The 27,033-nt window shown below is 35.1% G+C and overlaps 5 protein-coding genes and 1 pseudogene across 6 annotated transcripts; 3 read left to right on the forward strand and 3 right to left on the reverse strand.

The window, feature by feature from the left end:
* Positions 1–1,218: 1,218 nt before the first annotated feature.
* BDBG_17890 lies at positions 1,219–1,307 on the reverse strand (annotated as a pseudogene). Its single transcript has one exon. The product of its transcript is annotated as a tRNA-OTHER (tRNA).
* An 11,388-nt stretch (positions 1,308–12,695) lies between these two features.
* On the forward strand, positions 12,696–14,026 carry BDBG_17891 (uncharacterized protein; the record flags this gene model as incomplete). Its single annotated transcript, XM_031725515.1, has 2 exons — positions 12,696–13,085; positions 13,193–14,026. 2 exons carry the CDS (start codon positions 12,696–12,698, stop codon positions 14,024–14,026), a joined length of 1,224 nt encoding a protein of 407 aa, XP_031581070.1.
* Positions 13,104–17,192, reverse strand: BDBG_08866 (uncharacterized protein). Its single transcript, XM_031723764.1, has one exon. It carries the CDS (start codon positions 15,824–15,826, stop codon positions 14,954–14,956), a length of 873 nt encoding a protein of 290 aa, XP_031581072.1. The 5' UTR covers positions 15,827–17,192; the 3' UTR covers positions 13,104–14,953.
* On the forward strand, positions 14,061–14,348 carry BDBG_17892 (uncharacterized protein; the record flags this gene model as incomplete). Its single annotated transcript, XM_031725516.1, has 1 exon — positions 14,061–14,348. The coding sequence occupies one exon, from the start codon at positions 14,061–14,063 to the stop codon at positions 14,346–14,348; it is 288 nt and encodes a 95-aa protein (XP_031581071.1).
* A 252-nt stretch (positions 17,193–17,444) lies between the features above and the next one.
* Positions 17,445–19,097, forward strand: BDBG_08867 (uncharacterized protein; the record flags this gene model as incomplete). The annotated part of the gene is made up of 2 exons (XM_002621563.2): positions 17,445–17,666; positions 17,745–19,097. 2 exons carry the CDS (start codon positions 17,445–17,447, stop codon positions 19,095–19,097), a joined length of 1,575 nt encoding a protein of 524 aa, XP_002621609.2.
* A 787-nt stretch (positions 19,098–19,884) lies between these two features.
* Positions 19,885–20,742, reverse strand: BDBG_08868 (uncharacterized protein; the record flags this gene model as incomplete). Its single annotated transcript, XM_031723765.1, has 2 exons — positions 19,885–20,476; positions 20,714–20,742. 2 exons carry the CDS (start codon positions 20,740–20,742, stop codon positions 19,885–19,887), a joined length of 621 nt encoding a protein of 206 aa, XP_031581073.1.
* Between the last annotated feature and the right edge of the window lie 6,291 nt (positions 20,743–27,033).

Consider the following 27,033-nt stretch of genomic DNA (forward strand, 5'->3'; position numbering starts at 1 on the left):
AATAAAGAGTGACAGAGCTTTATCATTTTATAAGATCTGTGTTTAGATAAAAATAACACATTCACTCTTCATATCTATGATACAAGCTATTAAGCTGATAATAAGATTCTTTATTAATCTGGCAGAGAGTGAAAAAACACTTTTTAATGAGAATGACACTCTCACTAGAGAGAATGTAAGCTACTGATTAAGTATAATAGATGATATAACTTATTATAGATAAGTAATTCTTATAATAAGAAAGAGAGAATCTACTATAAGATTAATAAATTTCATTATAGATATTAAGATAACTACATAATATTAAGTTAAAACTCTACACTGAGATAATGAAGAAGAGTTCAAAAGTCAAGAACTTAAGACCTACTATCAAGGCAAAGAAATAGTATATAAAATGACTACATCTAATACATCACAATCAAATGACTCAGTAGAACACATGAATTGAATAGTTATAGAAAAGATATGAAGTCTACTATTTAATAGTGAATTAGAAAGAGAACTTTGAAGTGAAGTAATATAAGTCATAATTATAATAATTAATATATTCTCAACATCAACAAAGATATTTGAATGTAAGAAAGAAATATCACTTATATCTTTTAAAGCTTGAACTGAGATACAATCTTCTGTTCATTGAATATGAAGATGAGAGTGCAAGATCTACAAGAAGAATTTGAAAGTGTTAAATAAGCTCACAGATAGAACTGATAGTAAGAAATAATAGCTGATTGAATATCAAGAATTACATTAATATTATATATGAGATTCTGTTGTATACTATCTTGATATTGCACAAGATATTATATTTAATGAAGCTCTTGACATAAGTGCAAACAGATCTGTAAATATAATAAGAGAATTCAATGAATTGTCTAATGAATTGAATATTTTGAATGTCAAAGAGAGATGATAACACTGTCTTCTAAGAATTTTATTATTATTATTATTATTCTTCCATTATACTCATATGCAAGCGGAGCTTATGATGAGTCCTTGCGTGATGTTAAATACAGGTCAAGTGTTGGTTATACAGGAGGAAATACAGGTGTTGAGACCACGCCAAGATAACAAGAACATAGGAAAATACAAAGGAGTGACAATTAGATACATGCGATAATAACTTCCCAGCCCAGGAACATAGAGCAATTCATTGGAGCGATTTGTACACCTCTGTATTTATTAGAAACCTGAGGTGCTTGAGTTCCGGATTTAATGTATCCCCTGCGGGTTTCGAACCCACGCGCCTTGGTTTCCCACGCCAAGGTGCTACCGGGTGGCCGCATTAACCATTCGGCCACCGGGGCGTCTTCTAAGAAGACTTATAAAGAAAAAGTCAGATGTTTTAAAGATAATTGTTAATAAAAACTTAGAGAGTGTAATTAATTCAATCTATCTTTTAGATAATAAGACACAGCTTATTATGAATGAAGAGTTCAAAGACTCTGTTAATAAGAATAATTCTGTTCTAAGTATTCTGACAGACTGATTAACTATGCTAATAGAAGTTAAGAGAAGCTCAGACTGAGACTATTAATATAAGATAATGAAAAAGAAGATTAAGATATTTGAATAGAAGAAGATATATATTATCATTGAGAAGGTCTCAGAAATGAATATTCTTACAGATAAATAAGTATATAATTGAAAGTTTAATAATAAGAGAGAAATCATTCATTTTAGAGCTCACTGAATGATTAGAGAATTCTTATAATAGCAGAGTATTTATTATATAAGATTATATACTGCAGTGATATCAGAGTCTACATCATATAGTCTATTCACTATATTAACTGTTAAAAAATGAAAGATTAAATTGATTAACTATATATTCACATTTTTAAATGATATATTATCTCAGAATGAGATAATCTATATACAACTGCTCACAGGTATTAAGCACAGCAGAGAGAGCTTGATAAGATTACTTCATCAGAGTTTATATGAAATGAAGTAAGCTGTAAGAATATAATATTTTCTTACAACAGAGTATCTGACTACATTGAAATTCAAGATATTATCTTATAACAGTAGATTTCTATATCACTCTATTTATAAGATCTATCTGACATTGCATGTCAATAATTGTCAGATGATAGAATCTCAAGAACAGTAATTAGACTGAGTATTAAAAGAGATTACAAAGAGATTTGAGACAAAGAATATCAAAGAAATCAAGTTATATCTTGAAATAAAGATTAAATACTAGAGAAATAATAATCTAGCAGTTACACAGAGCTGTTATATTAAGAAGATTCTTAAAGATTTCAGTATAAATAAGATAAATTCAGCTGATACTCTGATAATAACTGATATATAACTGAAATTCTCATCTGATAAGAATGATGAATTGAATAATAACTTTACAGCTATAAGATATTATCAAGAATTGAAATTATTATAGTATTTAATCTCAAGCAGTCAGTCAGATCTAGTATTCACAGTCAACTATCTCTCATATTTTAACTTATATTTATATAAAGCATGTTGAGCAGTGTTGAAGCATGTTCTATATTATGTTAAAAAGATAAAAAATCATAGCATATTATATAGAAAGAAGATCAGTGATAAGAATCTGAGTTCTGTAATATACTGTAATTCAGACTGAGTGAGAATGAATTCTTAATATAAATCAACTATCAGCTATATTATATTAATTAACAGATCATCAATTTTATAACAGTTACAGAGACAGATATCTATTATTAAATTAATTATAGAAGCTGAGTATATTACAGCTAGTAAGATAGCTTATGAGATAATCTGATTGAATAATATATTATATAACACTGAATTAATAAATAATAAAAAAGTGAAAATATACTTACATTTATAAGTTATTATTATTATTATTATTCTTTCATTATACTCATATACAAGCGGAGCTTATGATGAGTCCTTGCGTGATGTTAAATACAGGCTAAGTGTTAGTTATACAGAAGGAAATACAGATGTTGAGATCACATCAAGATAACAAGAACATAGGAAATACAAAGAAGTGACAATTAGATACATGTGATAATAACTTCTCAGCTCAGGAACATAGAGCAATTTATTGAAGTGATTTGTACACCTCTGTATTTATTAGAAACCTGAGGTGCTTGAGTTCTGGATTTAATGTATCCCCTGCGGGTTTCGAACTCACATGCCTTGATTTCCCACGCCAAGGCGCTACCGGGTGGCCGCATTAATCATTCGGCCACCGGGGCCACATCTATGAGTTGATAATAAGAGAGCAATTGATCTAGTAAAGAAGAAATTCTTAATATGAAGATTATATCATATCAAGATTAGATATTATATTCTTTATAATTTAATTAAAAAAGAAGAAATCATGATAAAATATGTTAATTCTATAGTGAATATAGCTGACAGTCTTATCAAGTCACTGACAAAGTCTGCATTTGAAGATTTTATCAAAAGAATTAGCATTCAGAAAATTAAGAAGAAGAAATTATTAAATGATAATAATAATACAGTGAATTAATGAATTTTATATATATTTCTTAATTTTTACAGTTATTGTCATATAAATGCTTTTTCTAATGAGAAAATCAGGGTCTGATTGATATAATTAATTATTATTGTGTTTTTGAAAGATTTGAGAATAAGAAAGATCTCAGATAACAGCTTATAGATCACAGTATAGCAAGAAAGAGTGTTGATGATTACTATACCTACTCTAGTCACGTGCCACCCCAATCTATTCATTTAGTGTAACTCGCGTAGATAGATTATACATATAATATAATAATATTATTTTTCAAGACAAGACATCACCGCAACACCTGCGTCTATACAGTGTATACAGAAAACTTGACCTCACTAAGTGCGTCACTTGATCTCATTATATAATCATGACTCTGACCTCACACAATACAGTAATAATCAGTTAGTAATTGACTTTCAATCTTTTAATTCACTTATTCATTCAGCTTATTAATTAATTAAAGTATGTATAGCTGATTCATAATTAATTAAATTGTCACGCTCCCGGCCGCGTCAAGGCCCCGTTGCGGTTTCACACAGCTCATCACTTCCATGCAGATGATTTCATTTATCCCGCAGGCTGTCTGAACCGGTTTCCAACCGCTCTATGACATCATTCAGATATATCATAGAAAGATCTGATTGATGAATATGAGAATCCCGCTTCTATATGAGATTAGCAGATTACTTTTCCTTGATAGTAAGATGCTGCTGAGGTATTACTTCAGCTATTCTCACTCATGAAATGAGAGAAGATATCTGTTCATTGTCTATATAGAATAGCTAGATGATGACTTCTTATAAAAGAAGTCAGTGATTCATTTTTTCTTCTATTGAAATATATATAAGAGTTACTGTGTGTTTCATACAATATTCTTAGTATACTAAGTATTATATCTGTGATATTCCTGCAATAACTCTGTAGTCTATAAGCTTGCTATTCAAGTAAGATAGTCAAGCTCACTCATACAGCTTTCTAAATAACTATCTTTATATAATATCACTGACTAGTCACTGCTTCAGTTTCATTATATTACAATTTAAATCACTGTATCTGATTATATATTTAAATCAGTCAAGCTCTAACAGACTGATATGACCTCATATATTCACACTGAGACTGACTTAATTTCACTCTCTAGAGGAAACACTATATCATTCTCTAGAGTGTGTACATCTCTACTCTGACAGAAATCTGAGATTTCTGAATCTGCTGTATATTTTAATATAAGCTCTTCAATCACTCTATCACTGCTGCAGCCTCTACACACCTACATCTATTATAAAGATAGAGAGATTAAGATTAGAGATTTACTGAGATATAAGAGAAATATCTTATCTGAATTTCACAGCTTTATCTGTACTCTTGAACAGAAATTTCACCTTAATCTAAGTCAGTATAATACTTATAAGATATGAGTAATATACACTGCTAATCTCTTTGAAGACATCTCTGCAACTACTTGAGCTATTAAGAAGAGAGAGCTTGAGTGTATTAATACTATTATAACTTGAGAAGAATTCAAGAACTTTCTACTGAATTAAATTAAAGATCACTATAACTGCAGCTTCACAGTGATACAGTGATTTAACTTATTATATTAATAAGATAATAAGAATTCTTCTGATTTCAATATAAGATTTGAAGAATATTAAGAGAAATTGACTGATGATTTGAATCAATTAAAAACATAGCTTTATCTTACAAAGCTAACTCATAAGATGTGAACAATGATATTATAATATCAGAGTTTATTAATTAATTATACTAAGCTTGTCAACCTGGCTTCTCAAATTGATTTAAATAATTAATTCTTTAAGAAAAAGATTAATAAGATCTCTTCTAAGTAATCAATGATAGAATCTAAACAGTGCTGTGACAGCTTCAGTGTAGAGAAAGTAAAGAAGAATTTCAAGTATTCTGATTCTTCACTCACTATAAAGAAATGTTAAAAAAGATTTGATAAAAATCTCTGTTTCAACTGCAGAGCTGATAAACACTATATCAGTAATTATAAGAAGTTAAAGAAGAGAAGAAACTGAGAAGATATCTTCTCAAAGTTAACTTCTCTTCTGACAAATGTATTTATAGAAGATAATGAAGAGAAAGAAATGAAGAATTAATAATTCTTATATCTTTAAGTTCATATTATAATCATAATATATACTCTGAATGAAGAGATATTAGTAAGATATCTACTTAACTTCAGAGTGAATACTAACTTCATATTCTATTTCTTTTCTTTGATAAAGAGTTGAAAGAAGATAGATCTGTCAGATTATATAAAATTTACTAATGAAATAAAATATCACTGTTTTAATATAATTCAAGTGAAGTATGTAATCATAGATTTAGAAGAAATCTTTAAGAAGAGTAGTCTGCTTCTTCATATAGTTAATATTATAGATAAGAACATTATTCTAAATCTCTTATAATTAAGAGAAAACAATTCTCTCATTGACTGAGTCACTCAGATATGACAGTACTGTCTTACTAATAAAGAGACAGTGATAGAGAAATCTGAAGAGTTTCATCAGAAGAATCTTGAGAAAAAGATTAAGTTAATATACTGTATAACAGATGATTGAGACTTGAGAATAGATAAAGAAGTTATTACTCTCACTACAAGCTTAATAGCAGTATTCATTATTAAAGATGAATATGTATAATGTCTCTTTACAGATTTTAAGAATGTCTTTTCAGAAAGAGAAGCAGTGAAGTTTCCTGATATCAAGATATAATATAAGATTTATCTTGAAAATAATGTAATAATGCTGTATAAGTCTCTTTACAATCTGTCTGTAAAGAAATTGAATGTTCTGTATAAATATCTTGAAGAAGTACAATCAAAGAACTGAATATATTTATCAAAGAGTTTGACAGAGATGTCTATACTCTTTGTATTCAAGAAGAATGATAGGCTACATCTATGTGTAGACTACAGAGATCTTAATAAGATAATAGTTAAGAATTACTATTCATTATCATTGATTAATGAGATGATCAATCAGTTATCTGAAGCAAAGATATTCTCAAAGATTGATATACAGAATATCTATCATAGAATCAGAGTTAATAAAGATGATATTTGAAAAACAGCTTTTTATATCAAGTATGATAATTTTGAATATTATGTTTTATCTTTTAATCTTTGTAATACTTCAGTCATCTTTCAGATTTATATAAATAAGATACTGCAGAGCCTTGTCAACATCTTCTATATAGTATATCTGAATGATATTCTAATCTTTTTAAAATCAGAGAAAGAATATGATACTCATGTTTAAGAAGTATTGAGTTGCTTGAGACAGTATTAACTCTATATAAATACTGAAAAATGCTTATTCTATATACAGAAGATTGATTTCTTAGATTATATTATTGAGATGAATAACATTTCAATGAACAGAAGTTAGATCTCTGCTATTGAGAACTGACTGACACTGCAGATATACTGTGAGATACAGATGTTTCTAGAATTTGTAAATTTCTACAGATAATTCATCTATATATATTCACAGATTACTGCTTCTCTTACAGATCTGTTAAAGAAAAGTGTGAAAGACAGAAAAATAGAACTGTTTATTCTCATTCAAGATATCATGCAGGTATTTACAGAATTGAAACAAGCTTTTATAGATGTTATAATGCTGAATCACTTTAATTCTGACTTATTCAGTCAGTGTGAGACTGATGCATTCAGAAATGAAGTCTGTAAAATCTTTTCACAGTTGACACTGAAGACTTTTCAATATTGAAAGAATTAGAAGATAATCATCTCTGAAGAAATAGATAATGAATTATCTATAAGAGAAGACTTTTTTATAGAGTCTATAAGACACTGTAAATGAAGATCAGTGATCTTCTTCTTCAAGAAGTTATCACTCATGCAGAGAAGATATAATATTCATGATTAGAAGATGTTAATAATTGTTAAATTCTTTAAGATCTGATAATATTATCTTCAGAGTAGTAAGTACTCAGTGTAAGTTCTCACTGATCATGCAAATCTGCATTACTTCTTAATAACAAAGAGCTTGACAGAATGTCAAGTCAGATGAGCAGAGCTGCTTTTAAAGTATGATTTCTATATCTGATACTGTTCAGGTCAGCTTAATCTTACTAATATAGTGTCTAAACAGTCTAATTATAATATCATTGATATGAAGAAGAATTCTATAAAAGAATCTCTGCTATCACTGCAGAAGAAGCTGGCTGCAGAGAGTTAGAGTTCTCTGAAGCTCAGAAACAGCACTGAAGAGACAGCTGCACAACTCAGTATAGAAGATGAAAGAAAATTCAGATTCTCACAGAGAACTGACACTGAAGATCATGAGCTTCTTATATTATATCTTACAATTATTAAATAAATAAAGAATGAAATAATCTACAATCTTTCAATCTGACTACTTTTAAAATTCATTGATAAGTTATAGAAGAGAGATGTCTTTACTACAGCTTAAATTCAGAAGTTGAAGAAGAAAGAATCTGATTTGAACTTAAAAGAGACAGACTCTGAGTGAGATAGTACTGCTAAGAAATCAAGTCACTGATAACTAGAAGAATATAAACTTCTACTGCTGAATAGTTCAGTCTTCATTTCTTATAGCAGAGTAATGTATCAGAAGTTATTAAGAATTTATTATAATAATTTTTATACAGAGTACTTCAGATTAGAGAAGACTGAGAAGCTTTTAAAATATAAATATATTTAAGATAAGCTCTGAACAGATGTTAAAGAGTATATTGAAACTTACAATATCTATCAAAGAATAAAGATTCTGCAGTATAAGTAATACAGTAAGTTAATATCACTGTCTGTTTCAAAGAACTTATGATAGAATCTATTAATAAATTTCATAGTTAATCTGCTGAAGTTAATAAGAGTTAAAGAATATAACTTAATTTTAGTTATTATTAACTACTTTATAAAGATGATCAGATATATCTCTACTTATAAAAAGATTAAAGTCTCTAAATTAACTGATCTATTTTTAGATACTATTATTTATAATCACAGTGCTCTGAAATTATTAATAACAGATTGAGAATTCCTCTTCATTAGTAAATACTGATTGACTTTTTACTATTATCTTATAATAAGATGTCTTCTCAGTACTGCATTTCATCTGCAGACTGATAGTCAGACTGAATATCAGAATCAGACACTAGAACAGCATCTTCAAGCATTCTATTTATATTATTAGAATGATTGACTTAAACATCTTCTAACTACTGAATTTATATATAATAATATAAAGAATACAATCTTAAAGATATCTCTCTTCTATACTTATTATGAATATAATTCTTTATTACTCAGTGACATCATGAATAATATTCTGAAGAAGAGAATAGACAGTCAGAATATTAAATAGATATAGAGAATAGAGTATTTCTCAGTATTAGAAGTAAAAGCAAGATTGAAACTTTTAAATAAAATTCATAAGAAGACAGTGAAAAGCATTCATTATACTTAGAAGTAATAGATAAAATACTATAATTGAAAACATCTTCTGATAAAGTTCTTAATAGAGAATTAAGTACTACTTTCAGCAAAGAATATCAAGATAATAAGATTATATAAGAAGCTCAGTGAGTAATGACTAGAATCTTTCTTAGTAATAAGAGTGATAAGTAAGCAGATATATAAGTTGAAATTACTCACAGAATTGAAATCAATTCATTCTATTTTTCATATTTTCTATTTAAAGCTTTATAAGTAATACTCTGAAATGAAGTCATCTCAGCTGAATAATATCAATATTAAGAGTGATACTGAATATCTTATAAAGAAAATATTGAATAAGTGAATATATTATAATAAGTTTCAATATCTTGTGAAATAAGAAGAATATTCATTATTAGAGAATTCATAAGAACTGCTTGAGTATTTGAACAATGCTGAGAAAGAGATTACAAGCTATGAGATAACTAGTAGAGACTGTCTTATTATATATCAGAGACATTGAGTAAGAAATGCTGCTTAAGACTTCTCATTTTTCTTAAAGAGTTTTTTAGAGATAATCTCACAGTGATGAGCTAGTGTCTTATAGACTCTGTAGTACTCTTCTTCTATTTTCTCTTAAAGAGTTTTTTAGAAGTTTAATAAGACTATATAAGTATAAAATTCCTGAAGTAATTAGAGAAAAGAAATATTTGAAATCAATAAAAAAGATTAATATTATTAACTTATAAGCTGCTACTATTCTAGTGAGGCTGCAGCCTGCTGAAAAAGTAAAAAGAAGAAATCTCAGAGTCTACTCATTAATAATTATACTCTTATCAAACTCATTCTTCACTGTTGAAGTCTCTGATACTGATATCTTTATCTATTAAGAAGTTAGCACTGTGACACTGCAGAGAAGCATGCTGCAGAAGAGTATAAAAGATACTGAAAGTATCAACTTATTAACTTATAAAGTATCTCAGTTATCTATTTCAACTGAAGTGAGATTCTCTTCAATCAGTGATTGATCTCTGCAGTACTTTTAATAATGATACTGATTAATCTCTTCTTAAGATTAGTTATTCTGAGATGTTTTTTCATCTCAGAGACTCATACTTTTATCTCTTTTTACAGATGAGTAAGAAAGACCTTCTCAGTCTTGACAGAATCTGTTAATACTTAAAGCTTCAAGACTCTCACTCTGTACTGCTTGAGTATCTAGACTTCTTATCAGAGTTAACATGATATCTTTCTGTGAGATAATACTTACAGAGAGATAGAAGTTATTATTACAGATATAATAGAAACAATGAGAGTGAGAGAAGAAACAGGTATATAAAATCCTCTCTTTCTTCAGCTGCTTAATACAGTGCAGACAAGTAGCAGTACTGATCAGAGATTATATCAGAGCCTTCTTACAGAGAGAAGATAAAGAAACTGCAGAACTCTGCAGACTTAACTCAGTAGTATTCTGAGCAGGACTCAGACATATCACAGAAGAGGAACTACAGATTAAGCTTCTCAGAGTTACTGTTTCTAAAATCAAGCTCTTTTCAGATTTCTCTCTGAATGATTATACAGAGTCATATATCACTGTATTAACTGAGAAGAAGAGCAGTGTCACAATAGCAGTGAAGAGAGCAGAGAACAGATCAGACACAGACACATCAGTCAGTAGAAGAGATAACACTTCACTGCAAGATATAGTAACTTTCATCACAGCTGTAAGAGATGTAGAAGAAGAAGAAGATGTGATAATAAAAGTAATACTCTCACAGCTCATTGATGTCACTGTCTTTATCTTCAACCTGACTTTCTTAACAGTCACAGAGATTATAGCTGCACTATAAAGATATTTACTCACTAGAAAACATCAGAATAAGTTCTTTATTATTCTTCAAGAATGATACTCTCATACACTCACTATTATAATTAAGAGAGAGAAGAAAAATATTTCATAGAGAGAGAAAATCTTTTTAAAAAAATTCTATTACTACTGTTAACTTTATCTCTAAAATATATCACTTTTACAGAGAATTTTATATATAGAATAAAATATAATAAGAGATCTGTAAGTCACTTATTAACTATATTTTTCTCATTTTAAATTAATATATAAGAAACTCACTTATTACATGTTTAATTTGAATAAAGATGAATAAAGAAAGATCTACACAGTCAGCAGAAAAACTCATCTATTTCTTTATATTATATACAGTATATACACTGTCAATTGATTGATAACTGTTGCTATACAACAAAGATAATTTCTAATTCAGTAAATCTTGAGAATATAGAAACTATACTTTTAAAGAGAAGAGTATTATCACACTTCTAACTGTATCAAGACTCTGTTACAGTTTCACACAGCTTATTACTTTTATATAAATAATTTCATTTATTCTGCAGACTATCTGAATCAGTTTTCAACTACTTTATAATATTATTCAGATATATTATAGAAAGATCTGATTGATAAATATAAGAATCTTACTTTTATATAAGATCAGCAGATTACTTTTTCTTAGCAGTAAGATATCACTAAGATATCACTTCAGCTATTCTCACTTATAAAATAAGAGAAGGTATCTGCTCATTATCTATATAGAATAACTAGATACTGACTTCTTATAAAAGATGTCAGTGATTTGTTTTTTCTTCTACTGAAATATATACAAGAGTTACTATGTGTTTCATATAATATTCTTAGTATACTAAGTATTATATCTGTGATATCTCTGCAATAACTCTGTAGTCTACAAGCTCACTATTTAAGTAAGATAGTCAAGCTCACTTATACAGCTTCTTAAATAACTATCTTTATATAACACTGCTGACTAGTCACCGCTTTGATTTCATCACATTACATAAATAAACAGATAAATTCATATAGAATATAAAAAGATGTTTTACAGAATTTTAAAATATATTAAGATAAAAATATTTAATAATTAATTTTAAATTGATTTTAAATTGATTCTGAATTGATTCTGAATTAATTATAGTAATAAAAATAAATTTAATCTATATATTTAAGTAATTAATAATTGATTGAAAATCAGTTGATAATTAATTCAGTACTATTATTAAATTCAAGAATAATTTCAGTATTAAATTAATTTTGAATTGATTTTGAATTGATTCTGAATTAATTGTTAATTAATTATAGTAATAAAATAAATTCAATCTGTATATTTAAGTAATTAACAATTGATTGAAAATCAGTTAATAATTAATTCAGTGTTATTATTAAATTCAAGAATAATTTCAGTATTAAATTGATTTTGAATTGATTTTGAATTGATTTTAAATTGATTCTGAATTAATTATTAATTAATTATAGTAATAAAATAAATTCAATCTGTATATTTAAGTAATTAACAATTGATTGAAAATCAGTTGATAATTAATTCAGTGTAAATTATATAAATACTTACTTTATTATTAAATTCAAGAATAATTTCAGTATTAAATTGATTTTAAATTGATTTTGAATTGATTGTAGAATTGATGATAAATAATTAAGAAAGAAAGAGTGGTTTCAAATTATAAGAAAAGATGTATTGAGCGAGGTCAGGTAGTGGCATGGGCCACATTTGCGAGGTCAGCTTACATAACGAGGTCAAGTGGCGCACTTAGCGAGGTCAAGTTTTCTGCTTCCTGCGTCGATACGGACTACGGAGTATCTGCTTGAAAGTTCATTAGTACTTAAATACTTGCATGCTATTATCTACTGTCTAGCAACGGTAGAGGGAAATGATGAGATGTCAGCAACTGTTCGTTTTTCATTACTGTGCCCCATGCCTTCGCGCACAACGTCTACGGCCAGGTTCTCGCCATGAACGCATTATCCGAACAAGGGCATTCTCTGCTGGGCTAAGAGGTGTTTCGCAACATGAACAAACTCAATCAAGAGAGAGTGGCCAAGAGAAACGAGATGGGATATCCAGTGCAGAGGAGGGCGCAATGTCAAGAATGCTATCCTTAATGGCGGACGAATCGATGTTAGAAGGCGGGAGATCCTCCCGCAAAAACATGCAAGAGGCAGGCTTCTCCGAAGAGTTGAAAAAGAAGCTAGAGGAGAGGATTGCAGAGAGTACTTTTCGAAATGAGAATGCTGCTGCGTTCTCTCTTGTCAATATGCCGGTATGAAACATTTATACTTACTACAGGTTCAAGCCTGTTTGGAACTTTTACCGCCGTACAATTTTTGCCGCTCATATTATATTGTAACAATAGAATAACCGTCACAGGCCAGTGCCGGCAGAGGAACCCAAGATATCGCTGCAGCGGCTCCGTGGACAGGGACCGAATCCATCCACGACGCCTCACTCCGGATGCTACACGATGCAAGCAAGCCAATACGAGTCCCATTTAAGCCCCCGCAGCCCGGTCCGAAGAACCTGCTCCCAACGGTGAAAAAGTCCATATCATCGAGCGAGCGCCTCGCCGCCGCTCGCGATCGCACATCCACCTACGCCCTAAGTCGGGACCCCAACATGTCCGAACGGGAGCGCGAAGCGATCCGTAGAGAACTACAAGAGCGATTCACGCCTGGCGCGCGCGCGATCACACCTCATGGACTTAGCTCGCTGGCAAACGAGCGCATCGAAGATGCAATCGCCCGTGGCCAGTTCCGGAATATCCAACGCGGCAAGGGAATCAACACTGAACGTGATCACAACGCAAGCAGCCCCTATATCGACACGACAGAATACCTGCTGAATAAGATTATTCAGAAACAGGAAGTTACCCCACCATGGATTGAGAAGCAACAGGAGGTAGCGAAAGAGGTTGATCGGTTTCGGAGGCGGTTGCGTAGTGATTGGAAGAGACACGCTGTGCGGCTCATTGCAAGCCAGGGTGGATCACTGGAAAGTCAGATTCAGCGAGCGCGGGGTTATGCCGCTGCGGAAGTACGGTTGGGCAATAACGGACAGAATACGTCGCATACGGCAGAAACCAATGCAAAAGCACCCGAATCCCATAACAACTCCTCCGCATCTCAACATCTCCCATCTGTCCCACCACTGCGAGATGCCGACTACCTAAAAATCGAACAGGCATACCATAACCCTGACAGTTAAAAACCTCAATGCACTAATAAGGTCCTACAACCTTATGGCTCCCCCCGTTGCTCAGAAACCCTACCTGAAACTCGAGCGTGAATTGCTCTCCTGCTACGCGGACGTGGCGCCGTCTCTACCAGGCGAACTGCAACGGAGAGCAACAGAGAAGTTACGCAATTCGACTCGTAGTATTCCACCAGGGCTCCATGAGTCCGGTTTACTTAAAAGTCTATCTCTGACGCAAAACGTGCGGCTTCATGAGGAGAATCCGTCCAAGCGGTATGGATTTAAACAATTCTGGCGAGATCTATGGAACCGGAATGATACTGCGACCGGCTAAACTCACATGGATTCTATGCACTCTAGAACAGGTAATTGGAGCAGCAATTTCTTAGGTCATTGTACATTTGATTTAGGACACTGTGCCTTACAGGGGGTGGTATGTGCGTTCCAGGGTGTCTTTGAAATGAATCTCATGAGCGATGGTCGTGTTTGTATGAATTTGACCATTCGATGACCATTTGATGTTGGCAAAAGGTGTGTTGGGAGGTTAAGGGTAAAGGAACTGTGTGCTTTGATCGAAGAAGGCAGGGAAAGGCGGCAAAAGTCATAATGATCATTTCTGTTGTGCCCGGCACTCCTTTCAAGACAGAGTATTGCAAAGGCAACGCAAATTCCGCGATATTTATCGGTCCCAAAAAACCGCAGGTTGGGATACCCTAGCGCGTAGGTGAGAGAATATGGGATCTAGTCTGCTGCTCCGAACTGCCAATGGGTGTCAAGCCTAAGGAATAAGCAGGCGTCAAAATCATAGCCTTATGCTCTGCTAGGCACACGCCAAACGTACGAAAAGGAGAAACAGATGTCAAGCACGTAAGAAACGACAGAGCCGAGCGAGTGGACTTAGGGTGGGGGATAATTGATAATTGATATCTTGAACATGCTTTACACGAGCACGATTACCACATCCTCATCATCGTCATCCCCATCAGCATATGGCGGCGGTGCGGAAATCATTGCAGCGTCCTTCTCATTATGCTCTCTCACTTCGTTCTCATGATCCCGTCGGAACTTATAACAACCCCACCATAGGCGTATGACAGAGTAAGCGGAATTTAAACACAAAGCCATTGACATTGCTGCATATACGGTGGCCGCGTCTAGTCTGGCAAAATCTTGGGGACTAGAAATACCAGAATCCGTGCTTTCAAGCGAGGGTTTCGGGGGCAATATAGAACTCAAAACAGGGCCATCGTGAACTCCGTAAACCAGAAGTACGCCTGTTACATGGAATACAGAACCCAATAAAGCACGGGCAAATGCTGCATCTTGCTTTCTTCGTGGAGAGTTGTCTGGCGATCCGGCGTCATCATTGGACGGAATAGACGGATCTTGCACTTCATTTTCATCGTCACCATAGGCTGTGAAGTGATTCCGCGGCACAAGATGGAGAGCAATCGGTACCATAAGGACAGGAATGGCAAGAATTTGCATCGTAACCCAACATATCAGGACCAGTTTGGTGGCCGCAGAGTCGCGCAAGGACGCACTCCAGTCCGAGGCGGGATCGGCAATCGAGAATAACGATCTCGATTTCACCGCGGCAGAGACTGTAGCACGGAGGGGGATAATAAAAGGACGCCATGGAATTTTTGGGTAGTCGTTTTTGGGCCAACCAGCTTGTGCCATATCTGAATCGCCAAAAGGGAGCCGCGATACCACCTCCAAATCCCCAACCCAGACCTCGTTTACCGCGTTCCCTGGTTCGAAGAAATTGGGGGAGCGGACACCAGTGACTGCTGAGACTTTATTCCCCATGATGCGAAGGAGGTCAATGGGGCACTTGCAAAAGAAAAAATATATCAATCAAAAGAGTGTTGATGGGTAAATAAGGAGTATACGGATTATCAAATAGCGAACGTATCTTGCTCTCCTCCTCTGCTTGGGTAGCAGACTAGGGGGAATTGCTTCATCACACTTGGGATGCAGCATCCATGGATGGATCGGGCGTGGGCAAAGAAATCAACAAGCAGAAGTTTTTCTGCTGTTCAATACATCTCGAAAACTCTTGCGGCAGGCATCATCCATGTTTCTTGTCCACGCAACAGCGCCAGGCAAGCACGGCCATGTATGTATGTAATGTACAGTACCTAGGTAGTTTAGACATTCCCTCAGAGAATGTATGTACTGTACATGTACATGTACAGTCTGTACCTGTACCTGCGTAGAAATATATAAAAAGTTACACTGTAAAAATCATGTCTTGCCATGCCATGCGGCTCCGCAGTCCCAACCGGCTCAGGCTGCGCTGAAGCTGTAGTTAACTCTCAATCTATCCATATATAGCCCCTGCCCTCGACCCAACAGAGCAATTTGGATCGAGAGTTCATTGTTTGGATCCACTCACATCCTGGCAGCAGAGATCCAAACACATACGCTATACCTCCGTCGCTTGATGTTGCATAGGTAGAAGAAATGGTAGTAGTGGACTAGGAGTCGAGGGAACACACGCATCACCAGATCCGCCGCCTTGTTCTACAACTGGCAATACAGTAAATCAGCTGTGGAAGACTCGCACACCCTCAGGCGAGGCTGCAGCTGGGGTATCTCCTCATCTCTTCATGAAAATCAAGTAGCAAGGCAAATTAGTCCAAGAGCAACAACTCTGCATTAGTTGGGCCTGGTGAGATGATAGGGTTTTTGCCGCGCGGTATTTCATCGTCTTGGATACTGAACCTCCCTGTTCATTTGTTTTACAAGACGTCTCGCGCGCCGGAAGAGGGCTATGTGGAATTCAACAAGATGCTAGCAGCCAAAAAGATGTATTTAGTTGGTCTATCACAAACATTCCACACCTCAGCCTAAATCAGGCCAACCCCGATCGCCTCTCCATGCCCCAGAGGAGATGGCATTTTGCAGGCGGGTGCGTACATTTCTTCCTCCAATGCCCACGGCCCATCATCGGCCCGCAGTGAAAACAATGTGAGGTGTGACCGTGTGAGTGCAAAAGGGACTAGTGTGACGGATCATGCCTGTCGTGCAGCAAGATCATGAACTAAGATACCATACCGGCAGCCTTTCGTGCTGGCGACTTGCGTTGACTGGCTACACGCAACATGGGGAAAACGCCGACTTCTATCTCGGCGCTTAATTTGCAGCAAATCATTCTTTGTCTTGACAGAAAATCCCTCTGCAAGGTTCCAGCAAATACCCAACCACAATCATCGATGCCGTTTCCAAGGAGCAGCCAGTTTTAGTGCGTGCTGGCCACCATGCTAGCTTGGGAATCCCAGCAGCCAAAATAGCTTGCGATTATCTCAATGGGTCAGTGATGACAATGTGCGACCATGCGGCCCACATCCTCTCACAGCCTCCTCATGCTACTCCCCTCTCTCATTTGTAGACCAGACCTTTACCTCACAGGAGTTTTACCGGAATGCCTCTTGAGGAACTCTCCCTTCGAACCAATCACTCAAGCAGTGTTCGATTCCTGATGCCGATCCAAAATCAAAGACGCAGTGTTTGGATCTCCCTTCCTCGCATGGATCTTATATCTACCAAAGCCCCGCAGAGTGGTAAACGCTGCTCCTGTTGTTACAGAGGTGAAAGGGGTGGCCTGGATTGTTTGGGAGACTTTATTCCTGGCATGTCGGATGCGGTATAACAACCCGAGGATCACGACATGTCCGCTCCACGGTTGTCATTTTCTACTTGTTTTCTGCTGCTTTTGATCCAGGCCGCTATCGTCCATACAGCATCAATTCGGTCGATCAACATTTTCAAAGGCCCGGCCCCAGCCCCCGAAGACGGTCCTCCTCTCTCAGCTTCCGCAACTCGCGATCTCAGTCTCCTCTGGCGAGAAATTGTCGCCATAGTAGGCGCATACGTTGGCACAGTAGTTATATTCCTGGGTTGCCTTCTCACGACAGGGAGACGGCTGCGTCGCAGCGCACAACAATCGAACCGAACACTGGACATGGAAATGATCAAACCGCAAAAACCAACACTTAACACCACAATAAACCCAGCAACACCTAGCAGACTTTGGTTAACTCCAGAAAGCGGAATAGATTCTCAAATGTGGCCGAGCCCAAAGAAAGGGAAATCCAGCTTTAGCATGCCTTGGTCTAACACTTCTAGAAGTCCTACTTCTCCTGCCTCCCAAACCGGAAGCATGGCCACATTTGATGAGACCATAGTACAAGCAGACCGAATGAGAGCCCAAGATGAGATGGAACGGCTCTACGCCGCGGTTATGGAACATGACGCAAAGCAATCTCGTGCTGTATACGAGACGAACGAAGACGAAAACTTGTCCCCGGCTCAACAACAAGTGTCGTCCTCCCCTGAATCCATCCAAGGTCCTCCAGAATTCCGACATCTCAGACATACCGCACTACCTGCCCATCCACAACAGGCCCGATTGAAGAATCAGCCCGCATTCCCACCCCCGAAAGATCCTTCAGTACTACAGCAGCAGCAACATCAACATCAACAACTACCTACCTCCCCTCTATCTCCTATAGCTCATCGATTATCAAGGCTTTCCAACTTGTCATTCCTCGGCTCTCGTTCTCGTGACACTACGGCGGGTGGCAAAGCTCGCAGGAAGTCGGTGCGAAATCTTCCAATCTCACCGCCCATGGGATCTCCGGCACTTACCTCGAGTAACTATTCCGAAACCCAACCGTTATCGCCACGGATATACAGCCCAGGACCTCCCCCACCTAATCCAAGCCAAAAATCGCTTGATCCCCCAAGCCGAAAAACTCCCACACCTCTCAATATTCGAACCGGCAGTAGTAACTCGACCCTACCATTTCGCGCATTCGCTTCACCTACAAGTGCTACACCAACTAAAACCACAGTTGTTGAGCGTCGCGAGAGTATGTTGAGGGCAGGCGGCCCTCGAACCGGGGTCCCGCAGACTCCATATTCCCCTTATATGCCCTTCACGCCGATCACACCCATTACCCCTAGTCATATTGTCACGAGACGGGAACGGAAACAGAAAAGGAAGGAGAATGGGCTGCGAGTGCAACAGGAGGAGGATCTAGTCATGAGCGATGAGGATATGTGGGGAACATAAAGTTTACAGATGCCCTCTATCTTCAACGTAAGAGTACTGAGATTGGATCGTGCTTTCATCCTGCTTCCTCGCGCTCCAACTTTGTATCCTGGAGATGGACTCTCTTTCTTTCCTTCTATTTTTTCCTTCTTTTGGAGAGCCCGGGGGGAATGGTGGGTGGCGGGGTTTACCTTTTACTTTTTTCTGTTAACTAGTGGTTGTCATTTTATTCCTTGGCCAATTCCTCCTGTCAACAATTTTCGGTATATATCAAGGCTGTTTTCTTATATTCCATTCCCAATATCTCTCTCCCTTTTCAGTATGGTACCTTTTGTTTTGCAGAACCCGCCCTAGCGAGCGAAGCCCCGGCAATCTCCACTACTCTCCGGTACCTTCAGATGTATACTTATTATATACCCAGCGTGCCCATCTGTACACATAGTAACAGTAAAAATAACTATGGTAGCTTAGTGTAGCTATCTATCCCTTCTCCACAATGAACCAAAGCCAGACTATAAACGGAAATCATCAAAATTATGATTAGCTGAATGTTACGGAGTGCATGCTAATATGATGTTGGACGAATAAAAGATTTGTCTTATACCTGCAAAGTTGTCATATTTAACAAAAACTCCCGCATCCCGGATAAACACTGCTCAAGAAATACTCTAAGAAAGATCATAACTGATCATACCTCCACTGCATACCTCTTCCTCCGTTCCGTTCCATCACTGCAGAGCACCCATGAGCACATCAACTCAACCCTTTCCGCATCTCGAACCTTCTTCAAATAAATTATATTTTTCCCTTATTCATCCAAACTCTTAAATCTATTATTCGCAAACGCCGCAACCACTTCCCCCGTCTCTTCGTCGACTAGCTTATAATTGCTAGGACTGAATTTCGAGGGCATAGACTCCTCAACGCCAACGCTGTGTGTTGGCTTCCAGAGGAACGCACGGCGGTGGGCACCGGACCTTGCCGCTGATAAGGATGTGGGACCGGCTATATCCCCGTCGCCAATGTTCATATCCAAATCAATTTCGTATCTGTACCGTGAATGATCCTTGCTCACCCACGCCAGATCCTCCCAAATCGTATCCTCCTCACTGATACCCAGGCCAATTTTCGTGCATGTCGAAAAAAGGACAAATTTACAGCAGCCCAGAATGGGTCCTGACTGGTCGGGGCCAGCATGCAGAGTCATGTCTGGTGTCCCTGGGGTGAAGTAGGAGTTTTGCACATGGTAAACGGGGCGGCGTTTTTCAGGCGACTTTGTGATGGTGAAGTTAACATCGGAGATGGAATTGAAGTAAATGTGGTAGATTGTTGAAGTTTGTTGGGATATTGAGGGAGACGAGGAGGAGGGAGAGCACGACCGGGGTAGGCCGGGAGGAGACCTGCGACACGCGTTGCCCTCATCTTGGAATTTGACGCGAGGATGGAGAATCCATGTTCATGGTTGAGTAGTTATCTTCCATGTCGGATTGAAACCAGGTTCATATGGGTAGTTGTATTGTTTTTGTACAATTAACAAGAGAGTCTGTGATCTTTGAGCTTCCCTCTGCTACGCAATATACAGTCTTGCGACGGAGAGGCATGTTAACTAGAGATTATACGGTATATTTATAGCCTACAACCTGATATTGCCATCATCATGATTCATGGGTGCCTGAGGTTTCCGGCACTCTGTCAACTGAGCAGGGCTCTCCTTGTCCGTAGTGACAGGAACAGGGGTTAGTACTGACAACCCACGATTCTCCTCCTGGGTTGAGATGAATGAATCGGTCACGAATCTGCTACTTCTCAAGAACACACAAGAACCTCACAAGGGGGGGGTCATAGAATCCCTTTCTTTTTCCTGCTCTCTTATGATTCATGAAAATGGGGGGGGTTGCTTCCCTTTCAACTTGTGGAGGTCGGGGACTGTCACGCCCCCGGCCGGCCAAGGCCCCGTTGCGGTTCCACACGGCCCATCGCTTCCATGCGGATGATTCCATTCATCCCGCAGGCTGTTCGAACCGGTTTCCAACCACCCTATGACATCATTCAGATATAATATAGGAAGATCTGATTGATTATTATTATTATTATTCTTCAATTATAGATGTATGCAGTCAGAGACTATGACATCTACCTGAGAACCTTTAGTTCTCAGGGTTTTTTCTATATCTATAGAGTTAACTATTATACATTTATCAATTTCAGATATATAAAATCAGAAAATTCCAGCTCAGAATATAAAAACTGTTTATAAATTATAGTATTTTAACATCTTCTAATACTTTGAAATTATTTGAAAATATCATGACAAAGAAAAAGAGAATATAGTCTTAAAGATAGATATATTAAATAGATAGATAGAAAAGAATAGAAAGAAATAGATACAGTAAAAAGAGATTTATAGAATAAGATTTCTATAGTTTATATCTTAAGTTATATATATATTTTAACACTTTATATAACTGATCACTGTCTCTGTTCTCTCAGACTCACTTCAGAGATTATTATTTTCTTTAAAGAGTTATTACTTAACTAGCTTCTATAACTAGCTTACTTATAAATAAGATTCTCATTAAGAATAATATCAGAGCTACTTAATTCTAGTTAAGTCTTTAATCTTTCAGCTGTTAATCTCAGTATTTTAATCTATTAATTAACTATCACAGTCTTATTTATAGTAATTATTTATTAAGAATATCTAGATTTTATTTTATTTAGATTCTTACTAGATCTAAGATATTCTAATAAAATAATTTTTAAATATTAATTCTCTGAAAGTAAGTATCTAGAGTAAGAGAGATAAGATCTGATTAGTTAAGCTTAATAATAATTTACTGTTTTATAAATACTTTAAATCTCAATTACTCTAGTACTAATCTAATTTAAAGTATTTAAAGAGCTATTAATTCTAAGATTAGTGAGAATTAGTATTTAAGAACTTTCAGAGTGAATATTTTAAACTTGATAATAATTTATTATAGTGTATCTGAAGATCTCTGATACTGTTTTATAACTTAACAGTGAAAGCTGTAATTAAGATGACTTTTACAGAGTTTGAATCTGCTCTCTCTTAATATTTATTTCCTGAGAGAAAGACTGTTAATTAAGGCTTCATAATAGTGTAGTTAATTACTATACTACCGGGCCAGATCTGATTGATGAATATGAGAACCTTACTTCTATATAAGATCAGCAGATTACTCTTCTATAACAGTGAGATACTGCTGAGATATCACTTCAGCTATTCTTACTTATAGAATAGAAGAGAAATATTCATTCATTATCTATATAGAATAACTAAATACTGACTTCTTATTAAAGAAATCAGTGATTTATTTTTCTTCTATAAAAATATATCAGGTCACGTGATCTGGCTTACTAATCCTTCCACCATATAACTTTCCACAAGCTAGCAACCTTTCAATTACACAAGCTTTACATCTTTCACAGGTTATGAGACCTGTTTTGTATAAAATTGCTGCTAATTCGGGATTTCTTGTTAATATACTTATTATTTGAACTACTGCTTCATTTGATACACTCATCAGAAGTTAAAATCATCTTATTCTATCAGTATTAATGCATTTGAGATCTTGATGATCAATAATACTACTACTCACTTAAAAAAAAAAAAAAAAAAAAGAGGCTTGCAGAAAATGCATCACATTTGCAAAAAAGCAAGAAAAGAGAACAATATTGACAAGGATTCAATAAATGAACATTAAGATGACAGATTCAACATGATCCCGCTCACATACATGTTTACAATCTCATGTTCTTTTCACTGAATCAGTTGCAGTTGATGATGATGATTCTTCACACTCACACTCTGCCAGTGAACATTCTCCTGAAGCCTTTGAAAGCTTCATTGATAAATGCTCTGAAACACTCTCTTGATTCAAAGCTGGTTTGAATACAGCTTCTGACATGGTCAGGCCGGCTCTCTGATCTACTCAACAGCTTGATACTGATTCTCATGAAGTCTATTATTCAGATGAGACAATATCAGATCAACAGATGAAGCATCTCAAGATAATACTTGAGATGAACAAGAGGAAGCAAAGAGTTCTAGAACTTGAACTACAACTGAAAAAACTTCATTAATAGAGATTCTCTACAGATTAATCACAGAATGTCAACAATCATTCTGTCATCACATTCACAGTCTGTACAGTCACATGAAATTCTAATCTTGATGAAAGATTAGAATTCAATCTTTATAAACTGAATAGTCATGTTGACAAGACAATCTCTCAATTCAAGAAAGATGTCAAGAATACTGTGAGACTAAACAGTCTAACTGACACATTCAATTACATCACATGAAGCATCTTCATGAAATTGAAACTGGTTAATACACAGTGTTAATATATGATAGAGAAACAACAGACTCAGAACCCTCTACAAAGAGATGATGAATAGGCATTATTCTGAGACATCAGAAACCGATGACTCTATACATTCATCTCAAACTTCTTGAATGTAGGTGTCAGATCACATTTCTCCAAGTATGATGAAAATCAGATTGCTTATACTCTATGAAATGTGATTGAACAGAAATACTCTGTTCTTAAAACACAGTTATGCTGTGAGACAGTTCTGAAATTCATGTCTCTTAGTGACACACAGGTCATCAATCTACACACATTCTTCAATAAGTTTCAGTCTGTCATCATGAAATTGAAGATGTTGAATACTTTCTTCTTAGATGTGTAAATATTTGATATCTTCTACTCAGTTCTACTCAACAATTGAAGGAATTACATTCAGAAGAAGATAGAGAAGATACAGGATTTCAAATCCACAGCTGTGGTATTAAATGTTGATCTTCTCATGAAGGAAATCTGTTCATGACTTGATTCTTCAAAAGATAAAAAGAACCTGCAGAATATAGATTCTGCAGCCAACTCAGCTACAATAGCTATAACAGCTACAACAGCTATAACAGCCACACTGACTATCAGCAATAATACATCAAATCCGGCCCATGAAGGCTGTACTGAATGTAATTGTAACAGTACATAAGAAGGCTTCTGAAATCATCAGAGATTGAAAAATTCATCTACATGTTCTGAATGTGAGAGATCTCACTTTGACATCTGTTGATTGATTAATTCAGACAGTACTCTGAATAATTGAAGAATAAACAATACTACAAGAATAAAGAAATTCAAAAAAAAGAAGAAAAAGAATAATAGTGAGAATAGAACTCAACTATTCATTACAGATGAATCAGAGACCTATCAGATGACAAACCTTGCAGAGGTTATCAATATGTCAGCCTGTTTCATGAAACCTCACAAGAATCCTCTCACTATATAGGATAGTAGCGCCGGATGCCACATAGTGAGTGATAGATCATGATTTTCAGAACTTATAGTAATTAATGATTCAACAGTTTAAGTGATCAATAAGATTATTATAAAGGTTCAGAGTGTCAGCACTGTATTTATCTCAGTGAGTGAAAGATTGATAGAATTCAATCATGTATACTACATATCAGAACTATTCACAAATCTGATCTTCACTGAGCTTATGAAATGTCAGAGCTATATTCACTGTAATATACAAGTTAATGCTGAGAACTACTTTGAGTTTCTATCATCTATCAACAGTGATATCTTCTATATCAATCTATCTCACAATAATATTTACATTCTATCTGACAGCTTACCGACATTTCATGAAATAATGAATGACTCAATGTATAAAGTAGTGACATATGTGATCATTCTGAAATCAAAGACAATCTCAATAGATTATAATTCAAATGCAGAGTCTTTGAGATCTTTCAGCTGTGAGAAGATTGAACAGTTAATCAACTCTAAGAATTCAGATACTGATTTCTTTGTTATCTCATCTTTATCTTGATTATCTGCAGTTCTTTCAAAACAGCTTCTGATAGATGAGTGATATCATCAACTTGATTATATCAGTGAAAATAGTATATTAAAAATGATCAGAGACTCATAATTTGATATTGTTATTATCAGTCTGAAGAACTTATCATTCTATATCACATGTATTAAGTCTAAACAGAAACACACTTTCTACAAGAATTTCACACCACATCATGCTACTCACAAGGCCTTGAAGATTTGAGTGAATATCTTCAGTGATGATGAGACTCTTGAAACTGAGAATGATATATTATCTTACACTGATAAGAAGCTTGCAATGATGATAACAGATGATACTATCTATATAAGATAAATATTTCTATTGAAACACAAGAATGAGATGTTGAGATATCTACAGATCTTCAATCAATTCATCAAGAATCTGCTGAGATGTAGCATTGCAATCATTCACTCAGATTATAAAGAATTGAATTCAAATACAGCTACAGCATATATACTCAGTGAAGATATAAAATGAGAGTCAACTCTCTCTTATACTTCACAGTAAGATGAAGTATTTAAACAATTGATTAGTTTGATCATTGAGAAGTTCTGATCACTATTAATAGACTCTTCAGCTCTGAAAAAGATGTGAGATGAGGCAGTTATTGCAGTCACAGAGCTGTTTAATCTTATATCAATCTCAATAATATTATATAAGAGCTCTGAAAATACAAAGCTGATTACACTGTATAAGATCTGACTTGAAGCTCTATTCTCTGCACATGGCATTCACTGATGAGGTTGCAAAGCATTCTTGAAGATAGTTCTCAAGCTCATCAATAAGATGACTTCTCATTTCAAAGAGTTAATTTTTGTGAGTTATGATGATTTTATCAATTATAGATTGATAAACCTCTTCAACAGGTATTTATACATATCAAAAGACATCATCTTTCAGAAGAATCTTCATCTTGCTGATTCATCAATACTAATAACACATAATCTGAAGATTCTACTCAATGCAGTCTGTAAAGTGACTGCAGTGATTTCTTCAATGACATCAGACCTACTCACTGCAGTCTGTCAAGAGATTGCAGTGATTTCTGATTAATTAATAGATGATCTGTTCATTGATGAGGAAATCTGATCTGAGTGTTCATTATTTCTCATACTCACTAATAATTGATGGATTGACTATGATATCTCTGTGAGAATATCTACCTTTTTAGTGCAGAATACACTGAACTTCTCAGAACTCACAGTTAAATCAGATAATTCTCTGACATCTATAAGAAATATCACTACAGTGAAGAAAGATTCAGTGAGAGACAGTCTTGAAGATTTACTCACTGATTCTGAGATCACTGTACTTCTGATCCTGAAAAACCTCACACATATCAAAGCTTTCATGAAATGAAAGTATTATTACAAGGCCTGTGTTAAAGAGATTAACTGTTTGAAACAGATAGAGGTCTGATAACTGATTGAGAGAATATCATAAATGAGTGTTCTCTGCAGTCAATGAGTATTTGACAAAAAGTTCAATAATATGAGCGATGTTATCTGCTATAAGACTCACTGAGTTATCTGCAGAAATCTTCAATAGAAGAGAATCAATTACTCAAGAATCTTTGCATCTATTATCTCTACATTCATCTCATGAGCTCTTATGACAATCTCAGCATTCTGAGAATGATATGTTCTGCAGATTGATATAATGACTATCTTTTTAAATGCTTAACTGCCTGCTGATGAACAGATATATATGAATCAATTCACAGAATTCTGTGAAGACTGTGATGATCTTGTGTATGAGTTAATGCAGAAACTCTGCAGTCTTAAGTAAGCAGTACTTTTATAATATAAGAAGCTGTGAAAGATGCTATTATACTCAGACTTCTGTATCAGTCTCTATGATACTGAACTATTTATTTACAATGAAAGACAGATCTATATAATTATCTACATAAATAATGTTCATCTCTACAGTCTGAAAATTGAAGATCTGAACTGGGTCAAAGCTGAAATCACTGCTAATTATGAGATCAAGAATGTAGAGAATTTCAATTACTATCTAGAAATGAAGATTAATAGAGATTTAACTTCATTGA

This window comes from Blastomyces gilchristii (assembly GCF_000003855.2).
Source record: "Blastomyces gilchristii SLH14081 genomic scaffold supercont1.30, whole genome shotgun sequence".
Taxonomy (NCBI): Eukaryota; Fungi; Ascomycota; class Eurotiomycetes; order Onygenales; family Ajellomycetaceae; genus Blastomyces; species Blastomyces gilchristii.

Excerpts from the sequence above, each read along its gene's own strand:
- BDBG_08866 (XM_031723764.1), bottom strand. The coding sequence starts at position 15,826 with ATGGGGAATAAAGTCTCAGCAGTCACTGGTGTCCGCTCCCCCAATTTC.